This window comes from Vigna angularis, chromosome 11, assembly GCF_016808095.1.
Source record: "Vigna angularis cultivar LongXiaoDou No.4 chromosome 11, ASM1680809v1, whole genome shotgun sequence".
Taxonomy (NCBI): domain Eukaryota; kingdom Viridiplantae; phylum Streptophyta; class Magnoliopsida; order Fabales; family Fabaceae; genus Vigna; species Vigna angularis.
In genome coordinates this window covers 2917987-2942346 of record NC_068980.1, presented here as the reverse complement: position 1 = coordinate 2942346, position 24360 = coordinate 2917987, and the positions used below count along the sequence as shown (strand labels likewise).

The 24360-nt window shown below is 26.8% G+C and overlaps 2 protein-coding genes and 1 pseudogene across 2 annotated transcripts; all 3 read right to left on the bottom strand.

Annotated features, from left to right (window-relative positions):
* Positions 1 to 95: 95 nt before the first annotated feature.
* LOC108334412 (cyanogenic beta-glucosidase) lies at positions 96 to 3893 on the bottom strand. The gene is made up of 14 exons (XM_017570248.2): positions 3584 to 3893; positions 3252 to 3376; positions 3085 to 3154; positions 2862 to 2920; positions 2672 to 2747; positions 2480 to 2566; positions 2298 to 2385; positions 1676 to 1931; positions 1432 to 1547; positions 1143 to 1360; positions 1023 to 1054; positions 842 to 944; positions 604 to 715; positions 96 to 527 (listed from the first exon to the last, which is right to left on the bottom strand). The coding sequence occupies exons 1-14, from the start codon at positions 3855 to 3857 to the stop codon at positions 350 to 352; spliced, it is 1794 nt and encodes a 597-aa protein (XP_017425737.1). The 5' UTR covers positions 3858 to 3893; the 3' UTR covers positions 96 to 349.
* Positions 3894 to 10499: 6606 nt separating this feature from the next.
* Positions 10500 to 14273, bottom strand: LOC108332960 (beta-glucosidase 13-like; annotated as a pseudogene).
* A 5021-nt stretch (positions 14274 to 19294) lies between these two features.
* Positions 19295 to 23489, bottom strand: LOC108333173 (cyanogenic beta-glucosidase-like). The gene is made up of 13 exons (XM_017568542.2): positions 23315 to 23489; positions 22425 to 22494; positions 22133 to 22191; positions 21960 to 22035; positions 21784 to 21861; positions 21587 to 21674; positions 21155 to 21410; positions 20927 to 21042; positions 20119 to 20327; positions 20000 to 20031; positions 19813 to 19915; positions 19544 to 19652; positions 19295 to 19466 (listed from the first exon to the last, which is right to left on the bottom strand). Exons 1-13 carry the CDS (start codon positions 23480 to 23482, stop codon positions 19295 to 19297), a joined length of 1536 nt encoding a protein of 511 aa, XP_017424031.2. The 5' UTR covers positions 23483 to 23489.
* Between the last annotated feature and the right edge of the window lie 871 nt (positions 23490 to 24360).

The following is a 24360-nucleotide window of genomic DNA, read 5'->3' as shown; positions in this document are numbered from 1 at the left end:
CTAGATATTCATTTATACATGACTTAAATAAAAAAGAATGTCCCTACTTTTTATCTTACATATTTATTTATACATGATTTAAAGTATTCAAATGGTGCAGTTAATATAATTTTTTTTTGTGAAAGAAAAATACAACTGATAATAAGCCAATATGACAAATAAAAAATTAAACAAATATGTTTTCTTCTAAAATAAAAAACAAGCAAAGCCACATTTCACTAACAAAAAAAACATTACATCAATAAAAAGATTAACAGCTGACACACTTCACTCTTCACTGAAATTTATTAATAGGCAACATTACATAAGAGATTATCTCCCAAACTATTGTAACAGATGTGCGTTGCAATTATCTCAACTTTTTCTGAAGAAAACTCTTAAACCAGTTTGCTGAAAGTTTGGGATATCGCTTCTGATTTTGTCTGTCCACATAATTCAGTCCAAATCCTATTAAATAGCCATCTCTCCATTCAAAATTGTCCAAAAGTGACCACGCAAAATATCCTTTTACATTTACATGGCCGTCCCTTATAAAGTCAAAAAAAATATATTTAAATTTAGAGTTAGAAACAAATTTAAAATATGTGAAAAATAAATCATTACCTTATTGCTGAAAGTAGATAATACAGATGACGATAATAAAAATCGATTCTATAAATATCTATAAGAGATTCCTCAAGTGTCTCCTTGTCTTGACTGACGTCATTGCCTCTTCCTATAAATTGAAAGTAAAATACATCAACACGTTAAAAGAAAATTTTATATTGAAATTCCACATTTTGAATAATTTTCTCAAAATATTTTCTTTAAAGACAATAAAAATTGCTTTTGATATAATTACCATTTTCAGTTATATAAATCACAGGATCGTTGTACTGTTCTTTGGTATAGAGCAACAACTTTTTGATTCCTTTCGGACAAACATATAGCCAATCAGAAGCGGTCTGCAAATATAAATATAAAGCTACATAAAACCATATGAAATAATAATATTAAAATGAACGACATAATCGTATACACACCGGTTGACCTATGAGAATACCATTGCGTTCAGCTGACGGATGAAAAAAAAAACAAAAAGTGTTGTATTAGAAAATTCAACAAATATAATTTAAATAATTGAAAGATAGAAGCTTCCTCACTTGAATAACGGACATGAGGATCTGTAGTATAACTAAGTTTAGAAGGATCAACATGGGGTTCATCCGCAACGCAAAGAGTGGTGTAATAGTTTATTCCAATAAAATCAAATGATTCGGCAAGAAGTTTTGATTCTTTTTTTGAGAACTCTGGTAATCGATTACCAACTAGAAAACGCATGCTCTCTGGATACTTTCCTGATGTCAATGGTTCCATGTACCTATATTCATTGTTACATATCAAAACATCACATTTGAGAATGCATATTCTTATGCAGAGTTAAGCACTTACCACCCAAACATGAAGTCAAGTGCACGTTTAGCAGCATCTTTATCTGATTCAGTTTCTGAATATGGCTCAAACCAACGAGAAATAAGTGTTATGCCTATCACTCCTTCTTGATATTCCTGTGTCAAGTGTTTTTAACGTTATTAAGTAAAAGAGCTATATATATATATAAGAGTCCTTGAACCCTCGTAGCATTATAGAAATAAACCATAAAGATTTGAAAGTTTCTCATTAAGGTTAAACAAACCTGGAACTCTTTCCTGTACAGATCTACAGCAGCTGCATGAGCAAGTAGTAAATTATGTGTAACTATATATGGTTCTGTTCCTGAATCACCTCCGAGACAAGTTGAATCTTGCCATTCAGAGCATCGACCTGGTGCAAAGGTTCCAACTGCATAGCCATTATTACTATAAGACCATGGTTCATTTAGGGTAATCCAATGTTTCACCCTGTCTCCCAAGTATTTGAAACAAATTCCTGCGTAGTCTCGAAAATCACTCCTGAAATATTTTTAAATTCACAATTAGTATACAATCCCCCTAGCTATAGCTTAATATCAAACCTTATGAGATCATATTTTAAAATTTCAAAACCTAGTAATATTTTACTAAGAATCTCTTTGAACAAAATTAGGTTAGCCATAAATGTCAATAACACTGGTCTTTAATATTTTACCTAAATTTTTATTTTAATAAAAAAAATGCATTGTAACTCTTAATAAGGGGTAACTTTGTTTTAAAAAAATTGTCATCATAATTTATGTTTTTTTCTTAAAAGATTATATTATCTCAAAAAAAACAAATCATATATATACACATATTTGTAATAGTACTAAGTTGAATATAAAAAAAAATTGTACAACTTACACAACATTATGGGATAAAAAACCTCCATACTCCTCTTCTAAAGCTTGGGGAAGATCCCAGTGAAAAAGTGTCACGTATGGTTTTAGACCTGCAACATTTATATTTAAATCAATATCTCATTCACTTAAAAAATATATTATAAAATGTATGAAAAACCAAGAGAAGAACACATGGACATTCACCGTTGGCTATGAGATGATCAATGAGGCGATTGTAATAAGCGATTCCTTCTTGATTTACACCCTCCTCGTTTTCACCGACCTTTCCATCTATATATCAATAATTTCAAATTAAGATTGAAATCATTAACAATGAAAGATCCAACAACAATCATAACAAAAAGAGTAATAATAGTTCATCAACTTTTTTCTCACTTGGTATTATTCTAGACCATGAGATGGATAATCTGTATGCATCCAGATTCATATCCTTCATTATCTTAATATCTTCCTGTCATATAAATGTAAAACAACGTCCAAAAATTTAATTAATTGATTTGATGAAGAAAAATAATTGGTTTCTTCATTCATCCTAGACTGTCATCATTAAGATATTGGACTTTACCTTGTAACGGTGGTATTCATCAATTGCTACATCTCCATTACTTCTATCCCTTATCTTCTCTGCAACATTACATGTTTATAAAATCAGACTATAATCTATAATTTTTATTAAGTTCATATATATAATTTTTGAAAAACTTAGAAACAGATACATTTTTAAGTTATAAAAAGTAATCTGTAATTGTTTTAGTTGGATTTATATTTAGAAAGGTAGAAAAAAGAACCTGGATACTTGTGAGTGAATACATCCCATATACTAGGTTTTCTTCCACCTTCAGACGCCGCTCCTTCGTACTATACATGGGTATACATATAAACAACGTAACAAAATCGTATGAAGTTGAAATCTCAAAGTTTTCTCATAAAAGAATAAGAGATATTATGAGGATACCTGGTAGGCCGCGGATGCTGTCCCGAAAATGAAGCCCTTGGGAAAACTGTTTCGATTGAGAGAAAGAGCATCGATAACAGATGCAGGATATTCCTCGGAAATTATTGCTGGTAATGTGGTAATTGCTACAGAGTAAAGTCGTTACATGTCATGTTGAGTGATTACGAGACTCTTATTGTGTTTAATGCAGAAGTGATACAGTGAAAAATTCATGTTTGATTCAAAATGGAGAACTTGTTTTTGACAGACGAAGAATTTGAACAAGTGACACGTGAAAAGAAACATGCAAAAAAGGAAATGTTTAAAAAAGTGATGAAGGGTAAAATAAATACCACCAGGTTCCTGGAAAGAGAGTTGTGCATCAGCAGCATCAGCAGGTGAGACCTTGGAGCCACCAGCAGCAGCGGCACCGCCGATGAGGGCAGTGCCGAGGGCCAATCGGCGAGAGACATGACTAAGGGTGGTGGCTGCACCCTCTTCCACATCATCCTTCTCTGCCTTGCACACAATGTGCTTTGCTTTGGTGGTCCCCACTCCCCACTGTGGCCTAACTCTAAGAGGAGAAGTTAGGGCATTGAACTGCAAGAAAGCTTGCGTGTAGGCCATTCTCTTCAAACTGCAATTTCTTAACTCTCTTTGGCCTCTGCATCAACCTATATATAGAGTCTGTCACAGGCAACACCATCCTCTACAACGAAAATGTTTTTTTAAAACTTTTGTTCCAGTGCAGCCTGTACTGTGTTATGTTAAGAGCTATATTGTTGTTGTTTTACTCCTGTAAAATTCGTCTTCAAGAAGCGAGGAAACTAAGAATAATCATATTTTAATACCTACAAAAATTTTATACCAACAAATATGACATTAAAGCTTACGTTTTAAAAAAAATTAAAAATTAAAAAAATAAAATACCACGAACTGATACACAATTTATATATTGTGAATTATTTAAACCGTGCTATAAAAAAATCTTTAATAAATAAAATTAACAAAAATTAAAACTTAATTAAAAAAATTAAAAGAAAAGAAAGAAAAAATAGTATTTAAATAAAAAATAAATTGCATTGCCTTTGGTGTTGTTTATTATGGTGAAAAAAAAATAAAGTTGTCCAAATCAAAGTCAGAGTGGAAAGGTTTTCAATAATTCCCATAGGATGTGCTGGAAAGGTTTTCAATAATTCCCATAGAAAATTTGGATACAATAAATAGTTTTATATTAATTAAGAGACAACAAATAATATATTTATAACTTTTAATGCCTTTTAAAAGAGAAAAAGAAATAACAAAGTTGAACTTGGAAACTAGTGGGAGAGTCTAGCTTCTCTCATAGATTGTTTTGTTATGTTGTTTCTTTACCCAATTTTCAAAATATATTAATTTTAATGTTTTAACATATTTTAATAATTTTGTTAATATACTAACATATGTATTTTGAAAGTTGAGTAGAAATGCAATACTAAAAATCTAAAGAAGAAAACAATCCAAATTTCTACAGAAGTGTGAATTGAAGGGTGTTTATGTCATTTAGAAAAAATAATTTGGACAAAGGAATGATGGTGATGTGATGAAAACACAAAATAATGTTTTTACTCTCTTTATCATGGATTCTTTATTATGCTTTGTTCACTTAAGATGATTTGGGGAGATGATTTGGAAGAGAGTGATTGAATAGATTTGAGAGTATATCTTTTGTTGTTTGTTTGAGTGGATTTGAAGGCAATTGAGAGTGAATTTGGAAGTAAAGTTTCTAAGAATTAGTTTAGAATTTAATTGATGTGACAGATTTAGAAAAATCAGCAAAAATGAACATTATTTCCATCTTCGCTTTTCGCTTTCCACCCTTAAAGATTATTTTTAAGAACACGGTGTAACTTTTCTTTTAATTTAAAAAATTATGAGAATATGACTTTATAATACAAGCAATCGTGGTCTATAGAAGATTGTGTTACATGTGAGAGACTCTGTATATAGTGACTCATTCAAAGACGAAAGAGAGTTAAGAAATTGTAGTTTGAAGAGAATGGCCTACACGCAAGCTTTTTTAAAGCTTACGTTTTAAAAAAAATTTAAAAATTTAAAAAATAAAATATCACAAACTGCAATTTATATATTGTGAATTATTTAAACCGTGCTATAAAAAAATCTTTAATAAATAAAATTAACAAAAATTAAAACTTAATTAAAAAAATTAAAAGAAAAGAAAGAAAAAATAGTATTTAAATAAAAAATAAATTGCATTGCCTTTGGTGTTGTTTATTATGGTGAAAAAAAAAAAAAAGTTGTCGAAATCAAAGTCAGAGTGGAAAGGTTTTCAATAATTCCCATAGGATGTGCTGGAAAGGGTTTAGCTTTAAAACCCTCCACTTTATTTCTTAGGTTTTCAAGTTTTAAAACTTATAAACTACCAATGTTAAGTGTTAAATAAAGCTTGGGACTAAGTTTTTAATTATAAGGTATTAAATAGTATAAAAAATTTAAAATATTATTTAATACATAATAACACTTAAAATAATTAAGTTAATAAGAATTTATTTATTTTTAAGAAAAGTTAAAAACCATAATTTATCAAAATTTACAATAAAAATAAATTTTAATTTCGCGTAGATTAAAATTATATTTAAACTTTTTCATTATCCACCAATCCCTGCTCAATCAGAATTTTTGTCCATTACATCTTCATCCTATTATGCCAATATTAAATTAACTTATTCAATTATTCTAAATGCTCATAAATAGTTACATGGAAAGAATCATAAATTATAAATGAAATTATTTGTAGTCTTTAAATTCGAATTTTATGTTTTTGAAAAGGAATACTAATCAATTTGTTTGTAAGGGCCAATAAAAAATTCTAAATATGAGTTATTTATAACAATTATTTATTAATAAAAACATTATTTTTATGTAGAGTTTGAAAAAATAACTGTTTAAAATTCAAAAGGGGGTCATTTTATATCTGTTAGCAATTTCCATTGAATATCATTTTGGCAGAAGTGAAATTTCAAGAATTTGAAATTATAAAAAATGTGTCTCTCATATTTGAATAATTAAAACTTTTAATTTATTTGTTTGATCAATTATATAAATTCAGACTTTGATTTTTAAATATTATTTTTTATAATAAGTACTTACACTTTAATTTAATTATAGTGTTGTGAATAAATTAAACGAGTAAAGTTTATTTATTTTGATTGAACTATAATAAATATATAAAATAAATTAAAAAATAAAACATCAAGTCAACCACTTAATACGAGAAGATCAAGTCAAATTATAAAATTTGTAATTAAAATATTGAATTAAATTAAATTGTTCCATTTTCAATTAAACTACTCATTTAAAATCTTTATTATGAGACTTCCTCAGTAATAAGAGTTGTTTTGGAGAATGCAAATTATTAATTAATAGTTGATAGTTGGTTGGCCTTACATAAATGTGGTTGTTGTAAGGTTTGAATTTTTGCAGTTCAATGCCCTAACTACTCCTCTTAGAGTTAGGCCACAGTGGGGAGTGGGGACCACCAAGCGAAAGCATATTGTTTGCAAGGCAGAGAAGGATGACGTGGAAGAGGGTGAAGCCACCACTTAACTTATAGATATTGTTTTTTCAAAATAATTTTTTAGTTTTTAAAAATCCATAAATTTGGTCCTTTAGTTTTTTAAAAGCATTCAACGTGGTTCTTTTCACTAACAATGAACGAAAGTTCTCTACACATATTTGACAATATGTATAAAGAAAGCGATCAAATTAGTAAAAATGATATGAAATATGTGTAAATAATGCTCATTTTTTATATCAAATTAGATGTTTTTAAAAAAATAAAGAACTAAATTGAAAAATTCAACAAAATATTGGAGTGAGAGAGAAGAAAGAGAAAGGGATGAGAAGAATGAGAGAGGTGAGAAAGGTTTAGGGTTTTTTTTTTAGTTTTGAAAATGAAAATTATTAAAATACCCTTAATCTATAACTTAGAATCCATGATATATTAAGATATTTTTGTCTACTAAAACCCGGTACACATTGCTAAAATATACCAACTGAAAAACAGTCAGTTATTTTGTCTACTAAAATCCGGTACACATAACTAAAATATACCAACTACGCAAGGTAGCAAACCCACCGTAAAAATAAAATTAAATAAAAAATATGTTTTAATTTTCTTAAAATAATTTACATTGAGTGAATGTTTTACTTTTTAATCATATCAATATTTTAATTTTGTTAATTGGTATGAAAAGATTGTGTGAATATTTTCAAATAAAGTATAAAAAATTACTTACACTCATTGAAAACTATTTTAAACATATTTTTATTCAAAAAATTTAATGGATGAAATTTTTCACTACAATACGAAGTTCAATAGAGTAATACCCATATTTTATAATTTTATTCATAGTTTTCTAATGCATTTTTTTAATACTTTTAAACAACTTTTTCATATATATATATATATATATATATATATATATATATATATATATATATATATATATATATATATATATATATATATATATATATATATATATATATATATATATATATATATATGGGGTTTGCTAACGCGCGTACGCCTGTTTTTCAGTTGGTACGTTTTAGCAATGTGTACCGGGTTTTAGTGGACAAAAATATCCTTATATATTATGGATTCTAAGTTTTAAGGTTAAGGATATTTTAATAATTTTCATTCTCAAAACTAAAAAAAAGAAACCCCAAAACCCTTACTCACCTCTCTCATTCCACTCAACCCTTTCTTTTTTATCTTTTTCACTCCAACATTTTCTCTGTCATCGCTACTGTAGTTCCAATTGAAAAAATAAGAAACATTTGCCTTTAAACAATTTGCCTTTGTAAAGAGTTGAGTCATTGACATATTCACCTTCAGGCAAAGGTTCATTCAAGATCTCTTCAATTTCACCATCTTCACTAACCTCTCTAATTTCATCATCTGCAGAATCATCATCTCTAAAAAAACTCCTCCAGGCCAATTACCAATTCTTTTGGATATCATTATGCTTGTGAAAATTAGATAAAATTATATACGACAAAAATTATAAAATGAAAATTCATTATAAAGTTATTTTTTGTAAGAAATTGTTTAACAATGAGTGTTTCTGATTTTTTCAAGGCCAATTACCAATTCCTTTGATGTCATTATGCTTGTGAAAATTAGATAAAATTAGATAAGACAAAAATCATAAAATAAAAACTCATTATAAAATCATTTTTTGTAAGAAATTATTTAACAACGAGTATTTCTGATTTTTTCCAGGTCAATTACCAATTCCTTTATGCTTGTGAAAATTGGATAAAATTAGATAAGACAAAAATTATAAGATGAAAACTCATTATAAAATCATTTTTTTGTAAGATGGTTTAACGGCAAGTGTTTTTGATTTTTGATTTTTTCAATTGGGGCTACAGTAGGGATGACAGAGAAAAAATTGGAGTGAGAAAGATGAAAGAGAAAAGGTTGAGAGAAATTTTTGATTTTTTCAATTGGGGCTATAGTAGGGATGACAGAGAAAAGATTGGAGTGAAAAAGATGAAAGAGGAAGGGTTGAGAGGAATGAGAGAGGTGAGTAAGGGTTTGGGGGTTTCTTTTTTTTTTTTTTTTAATTTTGAGAATGAAAATTATTAAAATACCCTTAACCTTAAAACTTAGAATCCATGATATATATATATATATAACTTATCCTAAAAGTTCAAATTTAATATGGGAACAAAATTTAAAATATGAAGAATTCAAAATATTTAATAAAAATATGTGAATAATGACAAATAATAATAATAATAACAAAAAATACGTAAATTAATAAATAAATATTTAATAAATGACATCATTAAAAAATCAAAAATAAATTAAAAAATAAATATTGTGAATAGTAGTTATTTTAAAATTATAATATATTTATGTTAAATTTAAATAATAATTTCATTAATATAAAATTAAGTGTATTATTAAAAACTGAAAATCATAAACTCTTTCAACTTTTAAAAATATAAAAATAACGATTTATTTTAATTTGAATATTATTCTAAAATTGAAATTTATATTGGTAAATTTGAAACTTGTTATATACATATATATATATATATATATATATATATATATATATATATATATATATATATATATATATATATATATATATATATATATATAAATTTTGATTTTGAAAATTGAAATCTAAAAAAACTGCAAACTTATAGTAAGAAAGTTTGATATTGGAATTTAAAATAAATAAAAAATGTAAAAGAAAATAAGCCTTTTTTCAATAGACCCCATTTAATGTCTAAATAAATTTTCACATATCTGCAATCTATAAGAGTTCATATTATACGAACAAAATTTGAAGAATGATGAATTCAACAAATTTAATAGTTTTTAAAAATTAATAATTTATCATAACATGTAATAATATTAAATAATAATATAATGACATAATAATACTAATATAATACTAATAAAAATAAAATAATGATATAAAACAATAAATAAATAATTGATATAATTAGGTCTTTCTATTAATATTGCACTAACCTTGCACTAACCTCCTGTTACATATATGTCACATGTTAGTTAATGTTTTTTTTCTTTAAATAATTTTTAATTATTTTTATTTTAACTTTTTTAAATAAAATTTTGTCATGTGTCAAACTCATGTCGTGTCATACGCTAGTGATAGTGTGATGTGGTCGTGGCAGTGCCATGTGTCACTGTCATATTAAGTGTTATTGTTTTAGTTTTTAATTTAGTCTTTCTATTTTTATTTTGTCTCAATCTAATCTAAAATTTTTTAAAAGTAAAAATTTTTATTCAATCATAAAAAAAATTATGACTAAATTGAGATAAAATAAAAATATAGAGATCAAATTAAAACTAAACAATGACACCATGCATGAGAGTAATATGTGACACTGTCATAGTGGCATCACATCGTCTCTGTCATATGACATGATGTTACTTTAACATGTGACAAGTTTTTATTTTTAAAAATATTGAAAAAAAAATAAGTGACATGTGACTCCTCTTTAATAATCTTAGTACATTATTAACGAAAAAACCTAATTGTATCAATTTTTTCATATTAGAAACCAAATCGAAACATGGTACCGATTACAATTTTTCATAAAAAAAATGAAACTAATGGAATGATTTAACCCTATATCTATTACATTACATGAGCTTACTCTACGAATTTATTTTAATAGTAGAGTGCCTTAAAGATTAAGAACTGACTATATAATCTAGGACTTTTTAAGAAAGTTCTTAAACCATTTTGGAGAGAGTTTTTCATGTCGCTTTAAGTCATTCTTATAATCCACAAAGTGTATTCCAAAGCGTACTGCATAACCATCATTCCATTCAAAGTTGTCCAACAATGACCATGCAAAATATCCTTTTATGTTTACGCCATCCCTAGTAAAGTCAATAAAATAAATAAATTAAATTTGCAAATAAAATAATTTTTGAGCAATAAAGAAATAATTAATTACCTAATTGCCAAATTTATATAATAGAGATGGTGATAATAGTAGTCAACTCTATGTTTATCGTACTGTCAGTTTGTCCAATTCACTTACACCTTCAAATTAAAAGCAATATACGTTAAAAATGATAGAAGAAAGATTACATATAAACATGCAAAAAGTTATATTAAGGCTACATATTTTAAATAATTTTGTCTAAATAATTACTTAATGAGATATTTCAAAGATAATAAAATGATGTTTTGATTTAATTACCATTTTCAGTTATGTAAATCAAAGGAATGTTGTACTTTTCTTTTGTATAGAGCAACAATTCTCTGATTCCTTCAGGATAAACTTATAACCAACTAGAATCGCTCTTGCAAATATAAATATGAAGTTATACAAAATCAAATAAACTAATAATAATATGAACATAAAATTTCAAATGATTGCATACATACCGATGGATCTATTGGAACGTCATTACGAATAGCTAGCCCACAAAAACAAAAAAACAAAATGTGATATTATGAAATTATAAGATATGTTATATAAATAAGTGATAGTTAAAGTTCTAGTTACATGAAAGATTGGCCTTGCAATCTGTTTCATAATTAGGTTTGGTTTTGGGTGCATCGGCAGCATAGTAAGTGGTGTAATAGTTTAATCCAAGAAAATCAAATGAACCAACAAGAAGTTTTGCTTCTTCTTTAGTGAATTCTGGTAATCTTTTACCAACTAAGGAACGCATGCTCTCTGTATACTTTCCTGATGAATGGTTCCATGTACCTATAATTATTATTACAAAATATCAAAATTTCAGACTTTTCTTTGTTGAATAACTCCAAATTATTCACATGCCTACTACCAAAATAATATAATATAGTACAAATCCAAAACTTACAATATTTTACTCTTGAAAATAGAATGAACAATGATAACACGTAATAACAACTTTAATTAGTGTGACTTTAGATAACTCAAGATAACTTTGTCAAAAGTTTCACATCGATTGTAGTTATAAAATAAATTTATAATATATAAATGAGTACAACCTTATATGATTGTATAAGTTTAAAATTCACTTTTTAATATAATATCATAACTATAAATTAAAGTCTATCATAACGAGATTTTTTGTTTATTCAGTCTATTGTACAACATTATCATACCAATAATTAATGTTTAGTCCCTAAACTCAATATATATATATTTCTCAGCATGAAGGACATGTGTTGAAAGTTTCAAATAGATGGACAATAAGACAATTTACGATATATAAATAAATACAAAGTTTATGTTATAAGTCGATTTACAAGATTGAGTTAATCTTAAATTTTATTTTCTAACAAAATTTTATTTTTAAGAATGGTAATATTTGAATGGAAAGTGAAGTACTTACCATCCATACATAAAGTCAAGAGCTCGTTGAGCTCCCAAGTGCATAACCACCCTTACTAAAAGACCATGCCTCGTTTAAAGTAATCCAATGTTTCACTTTATCTCCAAATTCTTGAAACAAAGTTCCGCATAGTCTTGAAAATCATTTCTGAAAATTAGTCATGGATGAATTATATTCATGGTAGTTATAATGATAATAAATTAGGCTTAAAATTCACTTTCTAATAAACTATTTATGGAAATTAGATTACTAAGTTATCTTACATATCATTTGTATTTTTATTTGTAGTTACAACATAAAAGATAAATTTTGTAAAACTTACACAATGAGAGGACTTAAGAAACCACCGTAGTCTTCTTGTAAAGCTTGAGGAATATCCCAGTGAAAAAGTGTCACATATGGTTGTATACCTGAAATATTAATATTTTGCATATAACTATTGTCACTTACTTAAAAATCTATTATAAAATGTAAACTTTTTATTTAAGAAAAAACACAAGAGTAAAGAATTAATGTTGACTGTTGACTAGCAAATGATCAATGAGGTTGTGGTAATAATCGATTCCTTCGTGATTTATACCTCCACTCAGCTTTCCTTTTGTTTATGATTAACAAAGATTGAAATCATTAACATGAAAGATACAAATACAATAATTACGAAAATAATTAATAATTGTTGATGAACTTTGATCTCACTTGGTAGGATTCTGGACCAAGAGATGGAGAATATGTAAGCATCCAGATTCATATTCTTCATTATATGAATATCTTCCTGTTATATAAACAGAAAACAACACTAGAAAAATGATTAATTACTTTGAGGGAGAGTGATACTTGGTTTCTTCATTGACTCAGAATTTGGACTTTACCTTATAGCGATGATACTGATACCTCTCCATTACTTTTATCCTTTATTCTGCAAGTATTATACATGTATAATCAGACTATTGTAAAACGTTACTGAGCTCATAAAATTACTATATAAATTGTTAAAGATGAAAACATAAAAAATATTAAAATGTAAATTTAACTGAATCTTATAAAATTAACTTTTTAAGATAAGATTTTAACTTATTTATATATTACGAAATCTTCTTATCTCTGTTCAACATGAAATTCCAAAACAAAATATACCTAATATTTGTGGGTGAATACATCCCACATACTTAGTCCTCTTTTATCTTCTTTTGCAGCACCTTCCTATTACATCGTGAACATAAAATTATGTGAGTTTAGGTTCAAATTTTAAAGATTAACTTCTTATTAGGAATGGATTATGCGCATTACTAACGAGTAAACTTTAATCCTAATTTAACTTTTTCCATTAACATTGAGAGATATGAAGTTTGTTTGAAAGAAGAAGAGTGAAAGAAGTTACGAGTTTAACTCTTTTCATGAACAACATACTAACAACTCACATTTATTTTTAAAAAATAACCTAATTCAACTTATAAAATTAGTTCAAATTTAATTTAATTTTACAAAATCAATTTATTTTTTTATCAGCAGAATATCTATATGTGTATATATCCATGAGACACTTGGTATGTGTCAACTCAAATACAGTAATCCATGATTTTACATATGTAATGTTATTTTATCAAAAGTCCATTAAAAGATAATGAGATTTGCATATACGTGATATTTGTAAATATTGTAAATTGATTTTATTTATAGTTAATATAAGATTTTTAATAATTATATTCAACAAAATCATTTCATGTTAAGATGGAAATGTTAAAGATTTGTCATAAGGTTTTTGCCAATAAGATAAATAATGTCATCTTTATTTACTTTGTACAAAAAATAGAATGATAAATACATCTATAAGCATATGATCTCTTTCTTCATTCAAATTTGAATGGTTATTTTTTAAAATAAGTGATAACAACACTGTGTATATATGAACTACCGGATCTTTGATCAGATGGTATTATAGCCTTACACGTTGGTTGCTAATTAAACTGCAAAAGATGTAGTTCAGAATCTGACTAGTTAATATTAGAAAAAAATTTCAGTGTAATACAAAAATGAAACCTATATATGTATACCTGGTATGCTGTTGATGCTGTTCCAAAAACGAAGCCTATCGAAAAACTACTTCGATTTAGTGAAGAAACATCCACAATAGATGCAGGACCAGCGAAAGTAATTGATTGTCATGTGAGAGGAAGAGCGAAGAAGAGAAGGAGAATAAAGTGGTTGCATGTCATGTTCATTGTTGAATCTTAAATTCTGCTTACTGAAGCTATGATGTGTAATATTTCATTTTATAAAGAAGAAGAACATAAAGTTATAGCTAAATATAGTTTTATAAGTAATTTAGAATGAAGCTCAGCCATATACTCAAACTGTACTGGTCAATACTACTAATTTAATCTACACTCAAAGATTCACTGCAGTTTGGAATGATTCTGGATGAAAAATAAATCTATAAATCAAATCTAAAAAAAATTATAACTCACCACTCTTAGTATTTTATTACTTTTTTATGTAATAAAACCTAAAAAGCTCATATACAACATATATATATATATATATATATATATATATATATATACTAGGAAAAGATCAAGAGAAAGAGATGAAACCCAACTTACACGAATAAAGAAATTAATGTGTCTAAATTGAATAACTATCACAAGATTAACTCTATTGTCTTGGATTTTCAATCAGACCAATAAAAAAGAAGTTAAAGAACTTAAAAATACGTGGGTTAAAGAGAAATTATGTATTTTAAAATAATGAAACACTTTTGTTATAAAATTATTTATATTAAAATATTTTAATATTAAAATAATTGTGTCTCAATATTTTTAAATCATCATATGATACAATTGATAATGCTAATTCTTACCATCTAAGGATCAATTTAGTATCAAAATCAACTCTTTTTTAGCTTAAAACGTCTTACTTAATCTTGTCTTTTATCTTAGTTTTAATAAATAAGTGTATTTTGGGCTACTACTTTGATGTAATTTCATTTATAATCGCTTTATTTTGTAGCTAATAATGTGCTTGGAAAAATCTTCAACAATTTAAAGAACTAAACCAGTCACACAAAACACTAGTGAAAAAAAATGAAATTTTATGACGTACAAAAATAATATATTATGACGTAGTTAATGGGGACATAGTTCTGCGCGTTATAGTAAGTCTGTGCATTTTATAACGTAGTTGAAATTTATGTCATAATAGCTTGAACATATTATAACGTAATTTCTGAAGTCCGTCATAATATGCGCAGTTTATTATGATTGTCCGTGATAATATGGCGAAAGATATTATGACGTAGATTTGTTTGTAAGTTATAATATTTGATGTATTATGACGTAGATGTTTTTACCAATCATAATATGCCGAATTCAAAATCATATTATGACCTACATATTTTAGTATGTCATAATATATGTTTTTTTTTAAAAAAATGATTATTAAAATTGACATCCAATGAAATTATAATCATATTCATGTATTATCATCTCATCGAATCAATTTATAATCAATATAGCTTCAAATGAACAAATTCAATAGAACTAACAAAATAAAATTCATTTCAAACATTAAATTGTCTAATAATATTTAATACATCATCTATACATGAAACTATATATTAAATCCAAATTACATTAATGTACATACACTATTGAATTGTAGTCAAGTTTTTACTAACACTTAAAATAAAAGAAACTCAATTCCTTCTATCGTCTTCAATGTTTGCACTTCTATGGGACATGAATCATTAAAGATCTACAAATAAAATAATAGAAAAACAATATTGTCATCAATAGTTGGATAAGTCTTTAGTTAGTTTTTTAATACCTTATTCCATGATTCAGTAATGTTTCTACAAATAATGGTATGCATGTGTTTAATTACATAATACTCACACTAATAGTTTATAAAATTTAATTATTTATCATAACATGTAATAATATTAAATAATAATATAATGACATAATAATACTAATATAATAGTAATAAAAATTAAATAATGATATAAAACAATAAATAAATAACTGAATAATGATATTCTTAATAAACTAAATAGTAAATCGTTAGAAATAATACTTCGTTTAAAATTGCAATGCAATTATGTCAAATTTAAGTAATAATTTAAAAAATAATTTCAATAACATAAAGTAGTGAAAATTATAATTTTTTAAAAATTTTGAAGATAAAAAAATGTAACTAACCATTTCCATTTGAATCCTTTTATAGAATTCAGATTTATATGGTTAACATGTTAAAGATATGTCACATGTTAGTAAATTCCTTTTTTTTAAATAATATTTAATTATTTTAATTTTAATTTTTTTAAATAAAATTTTGTCATGTATCAAACTAATATTTTATACAGTAGTAATAGTGTGATGTGACAATGGCAATGTCATGTGTTACTATTATATTAAGTGTTATTGTTTTAGTTTCAATTTAGTCTTCCTATTTTTATTTTGTCTCAATCCAATCTCAATTTTTTAAAAGTAAAAATTTTATCCCTCTCTAAATTGAAATGAAATTTAATTTTTCTATATATGTTATATAAATATTTTTGTTAGATATTTTTGAAAAAATTATTTAAGTTTATTCATATTTATATTTTACATTGAACTTTATTTAAAATTATTTTTAATTTAAGTTTATTTCTTTTAAATGTTATAAACTTATTTAAAATTATTTTAACAATTTACATTTAAATTTATAAAAATTTTAATTTTAAATCAATTAACACATTTGTACAGAAATGATTGAATTTTACACATTTTAAAAATATACGATGATTTAAAAGAATTGAAAAAGTTGATAAATTTATTTTATTATATGAAATGCAATTGATAAATAAGTTTAACATATTTTTTTAGTTAAAATAAATTTTGATAACATTACTTTCTATTAACAACTTTAAAACAATTTTAAATATAATTAAATGTAAAATATAAATATAAATGAATTTAATTTTGTTAAAAATATTTAATAAAAAATGATAAGTGTGAAAAATACTTGTTTTCATACTTATTAATTATCTCATTGGCTTAAAGTTCTGATTATTGATGAATTATGTGTTTTCCTCATAGAAAAGATGTAATAGTTAGTAGGAAAGTGGTGTAGTTCTTTGTACAAGAATTGTATACATCATTAGAGTGTTATCAGCAGTTCTCGCTAAGTCAATCATCATGTGCTCAACTACAAGATTATTCGCTTAGCGCACTAGCAGCATTCGGTCAGCGAATGGGGTCAGTTAAGACATCAGAAGTTGACTTTTCGCTCAATGCATGAATGTTGTGCGCTGAACGAAAACCTTTAGAGGAACTCCAAAAGGCTACTTAAAGATATTAAGACACCATTTCTGCAAGGGATTGCTTCAAATGTGTATGTTTTAGATGACTAAGAGTAGCTAGATTTCTCTTTCGTTGGAATTGAATGTAATGACTTCACTGTGATGTAAAATTCTTGTGCAATATATCGTTGTTCGTTCATATGCTCTTTCTTGAATTTATTTTCATTATATGAAAATATAATGCTATTTGAATGTCTCTGCTTACTAGAAAGTAACTTTGAAGATGGACATAGATAGAACACCTAAGTGATTTGGGATCTAGGGATAGACTCAATAACTTAGTCATTCTCAGCATCTGACCTTAATGCAAATTGTATATCAAATTGACTAAGAGATTAACACTTTGATATACGAATTTAGAACTAGGTCCTAAGGAATCGTATGTCTTGATGTGATTGTTTGAATGAAATAAGGGAGTTGCTCCCTCCACCCCCACACATCTCTTCCTCCACCTCCCCTTTACTTTTTTGCCCCTTCCTCCACCTTTCCTTTACTATTTTGCCCTTCAGTAAAATTTTATTTTTAAAATTATTGTTTTTTAATTTTATTCATTTATAACATATTTCACTGATAACCTACGTAGTTCCTTGTATGAGTAAAATATTTTTCTGCAAAGCTTGGTGATCGTGAAAAGAATTATCAAGCAATCTTCCTCTTGTTCTCGGTGCAATACGTGGTGCAGTGCGTTTATGGTGTAGTGTCCTTGTCGTGGTTCCTCTCCAGGTACGTAGTCATAATCCTTCCTAAAATTCTAAACCCTAAACCCTTCCCATACTTCCAATAATCCTTTGAATATCCAAGCCTATAATCCTTGCATGAGCCGCAAAACGTAGTAAAATAAAAACGAAACCTCAAAAGTTAAAAGGAACACTGCCTCTGGACGGATGACATCCTTCAACGGATGTCAACATCCGTTTAAGGCGAAACGGATGTCGACATCCGTTTTGCCTTAAACGGATGTTGACATCCGTTGAAGGATGTCATCCGTCCAGAGGCAGTGTTCCTTTTAACTTTTGAGGATATAGTTGTCATTTTAGAAGGATATAATTGGCATTTTAAAAAATTGGGGAGGTGGAGGAAGAGACGTGTGGGGGTGGAGGGAGCAACTCCCATGAAATAATGATATGTTGTGCAAGGTTTTATCTTCATGTGATTCATGAAACCAGTAAATGAGTCCAATTAGATAACGTCACTCAATTCCCTTGGGAGAACAATACTTTGTACTTACTTTTACTACTTGAAACAATTTGGTATACTTGACAAAATGTTATCAAGTTTTTAGCGTCGTTGTCGCGGATCAAACTCAAGTCGTCCGCGTGCAGGCAAAAATACTTAGCACTATACTATTGCATAACATTTATATAAAAATTAAATTTCGTTACTATTTGAAGAGAGACAAAATTGTTTAATTTTTAAAAAAAGTTATAAGTGAATTGACATAAAATAAAAATACAGTGATTAAATCAAAACTAAGACAATGACACAGGCACGAGAGTAACATGTAACACTCCCATAGTCATATCATATTATCACTGTCATATGACATGATGTTAATTTGACATGTGACAAATTTTTAATTGAAAAAAAAACATGAACTGACATGTAACACCTCTTTAATAGTGTTAGTGCAATAGTAACGAAAAAAAATCTAACTGTATCAATTTTTTCATATTAAAAACCAAATGGAAACATGGTACCGATTACAATTTTTCTAAAAAAAATGAAACTAATGGAATGATTTAACCCTATATCTATTACATTACAAGATCTTACTCTATGAATTTATTCTAACAGTAGAGTGCCTTAAAGATTAAGAACTAACTATATAATCTAAGACCTTTTAAGAAAGTTCTTAAACCATTTTGCAGAGAGTTTTTCATATCGTTTTAAGCCATTCTTATAATCCACAAAGTGAATTCCAAAGCGTACTGCATAACCATCATTCCATTCGAAGTTGTCCAACAATGACCATGCAAAATATCCTTTTATGTTTACGCCATCCCTAGTAAAGACAATAAAATAAATAAATTAAATTTGCAAATAAAATAATTTGTGAGCAATAACGAAATCATTAATTACCTAATTGCCGAATTTATATAATAGAGATGGTGATAATAGTAGTCAACTCTATGTTTATCATAAAGGGATTTCCTTAACGATACTGTCGGTTCGTCCAATTCACTTACACCTTCAAATTAAAAGCAATATACGTTAAAAATGATAGAAGAAAGATTACTTATAAACATGCAAAAAGTTATATTAAGGCTACATATTTTAAATAATTTTGTCTAAATAATTACTTAATGAGATATTTCAAAGATAATAAAATGATGATTTGATTTAATTACCATTTTCAGTTATGTAAATCAAAGGAATGTTGTACTTTTCTTTTGTATAAAGCAACAATTCTCTGATTCCTTTAGGATACACGTATAACCAACTAGAACCGCTCTGCAAATATAAATATGAAGTTATACAAAACCAAATAAACCAATAATCATATGAACATAAAATTTCAAATGATTAAATACATACCGATGGACCTATTGGAACGCCATTACGAATAGCTAGCCCACAAAACAAAAAACAAAATGTGATATTATGAAAGTATAAGATATGTTATTTAAATAAGTGATAGTTAAAGTTCTACTTACATGAAAGATTGGCCTTGCAATCTGTTTCATAATTAGGTTTGGTCTTGGGTGCATCGGCAGCATAGTAAGTGGTGTAATAGTTTAATCCAAGAAAATCAAATGAACCAACAAGAAGTTTTGCTTCTTCTTTAGTGAATTCTGGTAATCTTTTACCAACTAAGGAACGCATGCTCTCTGGATACTTTCCTGATGTCAATGGTTCCATGTACCTATAATTATTATTACAAAATATCAAAATTTCATACTTTTCTTTGTTGAATAACTCCAAATTATTCACATGCCTACTACCAAAATAATATAATATAGTACAAATCCAAAACTTACAATATTTTACTCTTGAAAATAGAAGAACAATATAACACGTAATAACAACTTTAATTAGTGTGACTCTAGATAACTCAAGATATTCCACATCAATTATAGTTATAAGATAAATTTATAATATAGAAATGAGTACAATCTTATATGATTGTATAAGTTTAAAATTCACTTCTTAATATAATATCATAACTATAATTTAAAGTCTATCATAACGAGATTTTTTGTTTGTCCAGCCTATTGTACAACATTATCATACCAATAATTAATGTTTAGTCCCTAAACTCAATATATATATATTTCTCAGTATGAAGGACATGTGTTGAAAGTTTCGAATAAACAGACAATAAGACAGTTCACAGTATATAAATAAGTATAAATTTCATGTTATAAGTCGATTTTACAAGGCTGAGTTAATCTTAAATTTTATATTCTAACATAATTTTATTTTTAAGAGTGGTAATATTTAAATGGAGAGTGAAGTACTTACCATCCATACATAAAGTCAAGAGCTCGTTGAGCAGCTTCTTTATCTGATGTGGTATTTGAAAATGGCTCAAACCAATGAGACACATGTGTTATGCCTATCACTCCCCTTTGAGATTCCTTAAGCAAAGTGTTCCAAATTTTAAGTACAAGAGTTGTACAAAAATAGTTTAACCATATAGCAATGCTGAAGTCTAATTAACTATAAAGCTTTTGGAGAAGACTAAAAAACCTGATACTTTTTCTTGTACACTTGAACAGCTGCTGCATGAGAAAGTAGTTGATAATGTGAAATTACATAAGGTTCTGTTCCTGAATCACCACCAGTGCATTCTGGATTTAACCATTGGGAACATCGACCTGGTGCAAAGCTCCCAAGTGCATAACCACCCCTACTAAAAGACCATGGCTCGTTTAAAGTAATCCAATGTTTCACCTTATCTCCAAATTCTTCGAAACAAAGTTTCGCATAGTCATGAAAATCATTTCTGAAAATCAGTGATTGATGAATTATATTCATGGTAGTTATAATGATAATAAATTAGTCTAAAGTTAACATCAAGGAAGTAACTATTTATGGAAATTAGATTACTAAGTTATCTTAGATATCATTCGTAATTTTATTTTTAGTTATGACATAAAAGATAAATTTTGTAAACCTTACACAATGAGAGGACTTAAGAAACCACCATAGTCTTCTTGTAAAGCTTGAGGAATATCCCAGTGAAAAAGTGTCACATATGGTTGTATACCTGAAATATTAATATTTCGCATATAACTATTGTCACTTACTTAAAAATCTATTATAAAATGTAAACTTTTTATTTAAGAAAAAAAAAAGAGTAAAGAATTAATGTTGACCGTTGAGTAGCAAATGATCGATGAGGTTGTGGTAATAATCGATTCCTTCGTGATTTATACCTCCACTCAGCTTTCCTTCTATTTATGATTAACAAAGATTGAAATCATTAACATGAAAGGTACAAATACAATAATTACGAAAATAAGTAATAATTGTTGATGAACTTTGATCTCACTTGGTAGGATTCTGGACCAAGAGATGGAGAATCTGTAAGCATCCAGATTCATATTCTTCATTATATGAATATCTCCCTGTTATATAAACAGAAAACAACACTAGAAAAATGATTAATTACTTTGAGGGAGAGTGATACTTGGTTTCTTCATTGACTCAGAATTTGGACTTTACCTTATAGCGATGATATTGATCAACTGCTACGTCTCCATTACTTTTATCCTTTATTTTCTCTGCAAGTATTATACATGTATAATCAGGCTATTGTAAAAAGTAAAACTGAGCTCAGAGCTCACAAAATTACTTTATAGATTGTTAGAGATGAAAACATAAAAAATATTAAAATATAAATTTTAAATTTAACTTAATCTTATAAAATTAACTTTTTTAAGATAAAATTTCAACTTACTTATATATTACGAAATCTTCTTATGTTTAATGAATATGAAACTCCAAAAAAATATACCTGGATATTTGTGGGTGAATACATCCCACATACTTAGTCCTCTTCCATTTTCTTTTGCAGCACCTTCGTACTACAGCATGAAGATAAAATTATGTGAGTTTAGGTTCAAATTTTAAAGGTTAACTTCTTGTTAGGAATGAATTATGAGCATTACTAACAAGTAAATTTTAACCCTAATTTAACTTTTTGCATTAACATTGAGAGATATAAAGTTGGTTTGAAGAGTTTGAAAAAAGAGAGTGAAAAAAAGTTACGAGTTTAACTCTTTTTATGAACAACATACTAACAACTCACATTTATTTATAAAAAAAGTAACCTAATTCAACTTATAAAATTAGTTTAAATTTAATTCAATTTTATAAAATCAATTTACTTTTTTATCATCAGAATATCTATATGTGTATATATACGTAAGACATTTGTCATGTGTCAACTCAAGTACACTAATTCATGATTTTACATATGTAATGTTTTTGTATCAAAAATCCATTTTAAAAAGACAATGAGATTTGCATATACTTTATATGGTAATGTGATATTTGTAAATATTGTAAATTTACTTTATTTATAGTTGATATAAGATTTGTCACAAGGTTTTTGCCAATAGGATAAATAATGTCATCTTTATTTACTTTGTACAATGAATAGAATGATAAATACATCTATAACTATATGCTCTCTTGCTTCGTTCAAATCTAAATAGTTATTTTTTAAAATAAGTGATAACAACAGTGTGTATATATGAATTACAGGATCTTTGATCAGATCGTATTATAACATTACACGTTGGTTGCTAATTAAACTCCAAGAGATGTAGTTCCAAATCTGACTAGTTAATATTAAAAAAAAAATTCAATGTAATAAAAAAAATGAAACCTGAATATGTATACCTGGTATGCTGCTGATGCTGTTCCAAAAATGAAGTCTGTCGGAAAACTACTTCGATTGAGTGAAGAAACATCAACCATAGATGCAGGACCAGCGAAAGTAATTGATTGTAATGTGAGAGGAAGAGCGAAGAAGAGAAGGAGAATAAAGTGGTTGCATGCCATGTTCATTGCTGAATCTTAGATTCTGCTTACTGAAGCTATGATGTGTAATATTCCATTTTATAGAGAAGAAGAACATAAAGTTATAGCTAAATATAGTTTTAAGTAATTTATAACGAAGCTCAGCCATTCATACTCAAACTGTACTGGTCAATACTACTAATTTAATCTACACGGAGAGATTCAGTGCAGTTTAGAATGATTCTGGATGAAAAATAAATCTATAAATCAAATCTAAAAAAACTTGTAACTCACACCACTCAGTCAAAGTTAGGATTTTATTACTTTTTTTATGTAATAAAATCTAAGAAGCTCATATACAACATCTGCACTAGGAAAAGATCAAGAGAAAGAGATCAAACTAATCTTATACGAATAAATAAATAAATTAATCCGTCCAAATTGAATAACTATCATAAGGATTAATTTTAGTGTCTTAGATTTTCAATTATACTAATAGAAAAGACCTTAGAGAACTTAAAAACTGATTTAAAAGAAAATTATGTATTTTAAAATAATGAAATGCTTTTTGTTATAAATTATTTATATTAAAATAATTGAGTTATACAATCATGTTTAAGAGAAAATTCTATCATTTTTTAATTTGAATTCTCAATAACTATAAAAAAAATTAAGAGTTGATAAGAGTCAGAATTATAATTCAACAACTAAGAGAATTGTCCTTAAAAACTTGCTATCTAGTGAAGTTTTTCCATCAACCAATTTAATATTCTGTAAAATTAAATTAAAATTACAATTTATTTAATTTACTAGATTATTATTAAATTGTTATTCATATTCTTTAAGTTTATTTTTTCAGGAAATATTATAAGAAACAAAAGATTCTTTAAGTTTCTTCTTCATATAATATTATAAAAAAACAAAGA

What these genes read in the sequence shown, in the direction of transcription:
- LOC108334412 (XM_017570248.2), bottom strand. Translation starts at nt 3,857, where the DNA reads ATGGCCTACACGCAAGCTTTCTTGCAGTTCAATGCCCTAACTTCTCCT. An exon ending in ATGAATACCACCGTTACAAG is followed by an intron (nt 2,748 to 2,861) that starts GTAAAGTCCAAT and finishes TTTATATGACAG; the next exon opens with GAAGATATTAAGATAATGAA. An exon ending in ATGGTCTAGAATAATACCAA is followed by an intron (nt 2,567 to 2,671) that starts GTGAGAAAAAAG and finishes ATTGATATATAG; the next exon opens with ATGGAAAGGTCGGTGAAAAC.
- LOC108333173 (XM_017568542.2), bottom strand. Translation starts at nt 23,482, where the DNA reads ATGAACATGGCATGCAACCACTTTATTCTCCTTCTCTTCTTCGCTCTT. An exon ending in CAGCATCAGCAGCATACCAG is followed by an intron (nt 22,495 to 23,314) that starts GTATACATATTC and finishes TTCATGCTGTAG; the next exon opens with TACGAAGGTGCTGCAAAAGA. An exon ending in ATTCACCCACAAATATCCAG is followed by an intron (nt 22,192 to 22,424) that starts GTATATTTTTTT and finishes TAATACTTGCAG; the next exon opens with AGAAAATAAAGGATAAAAGT.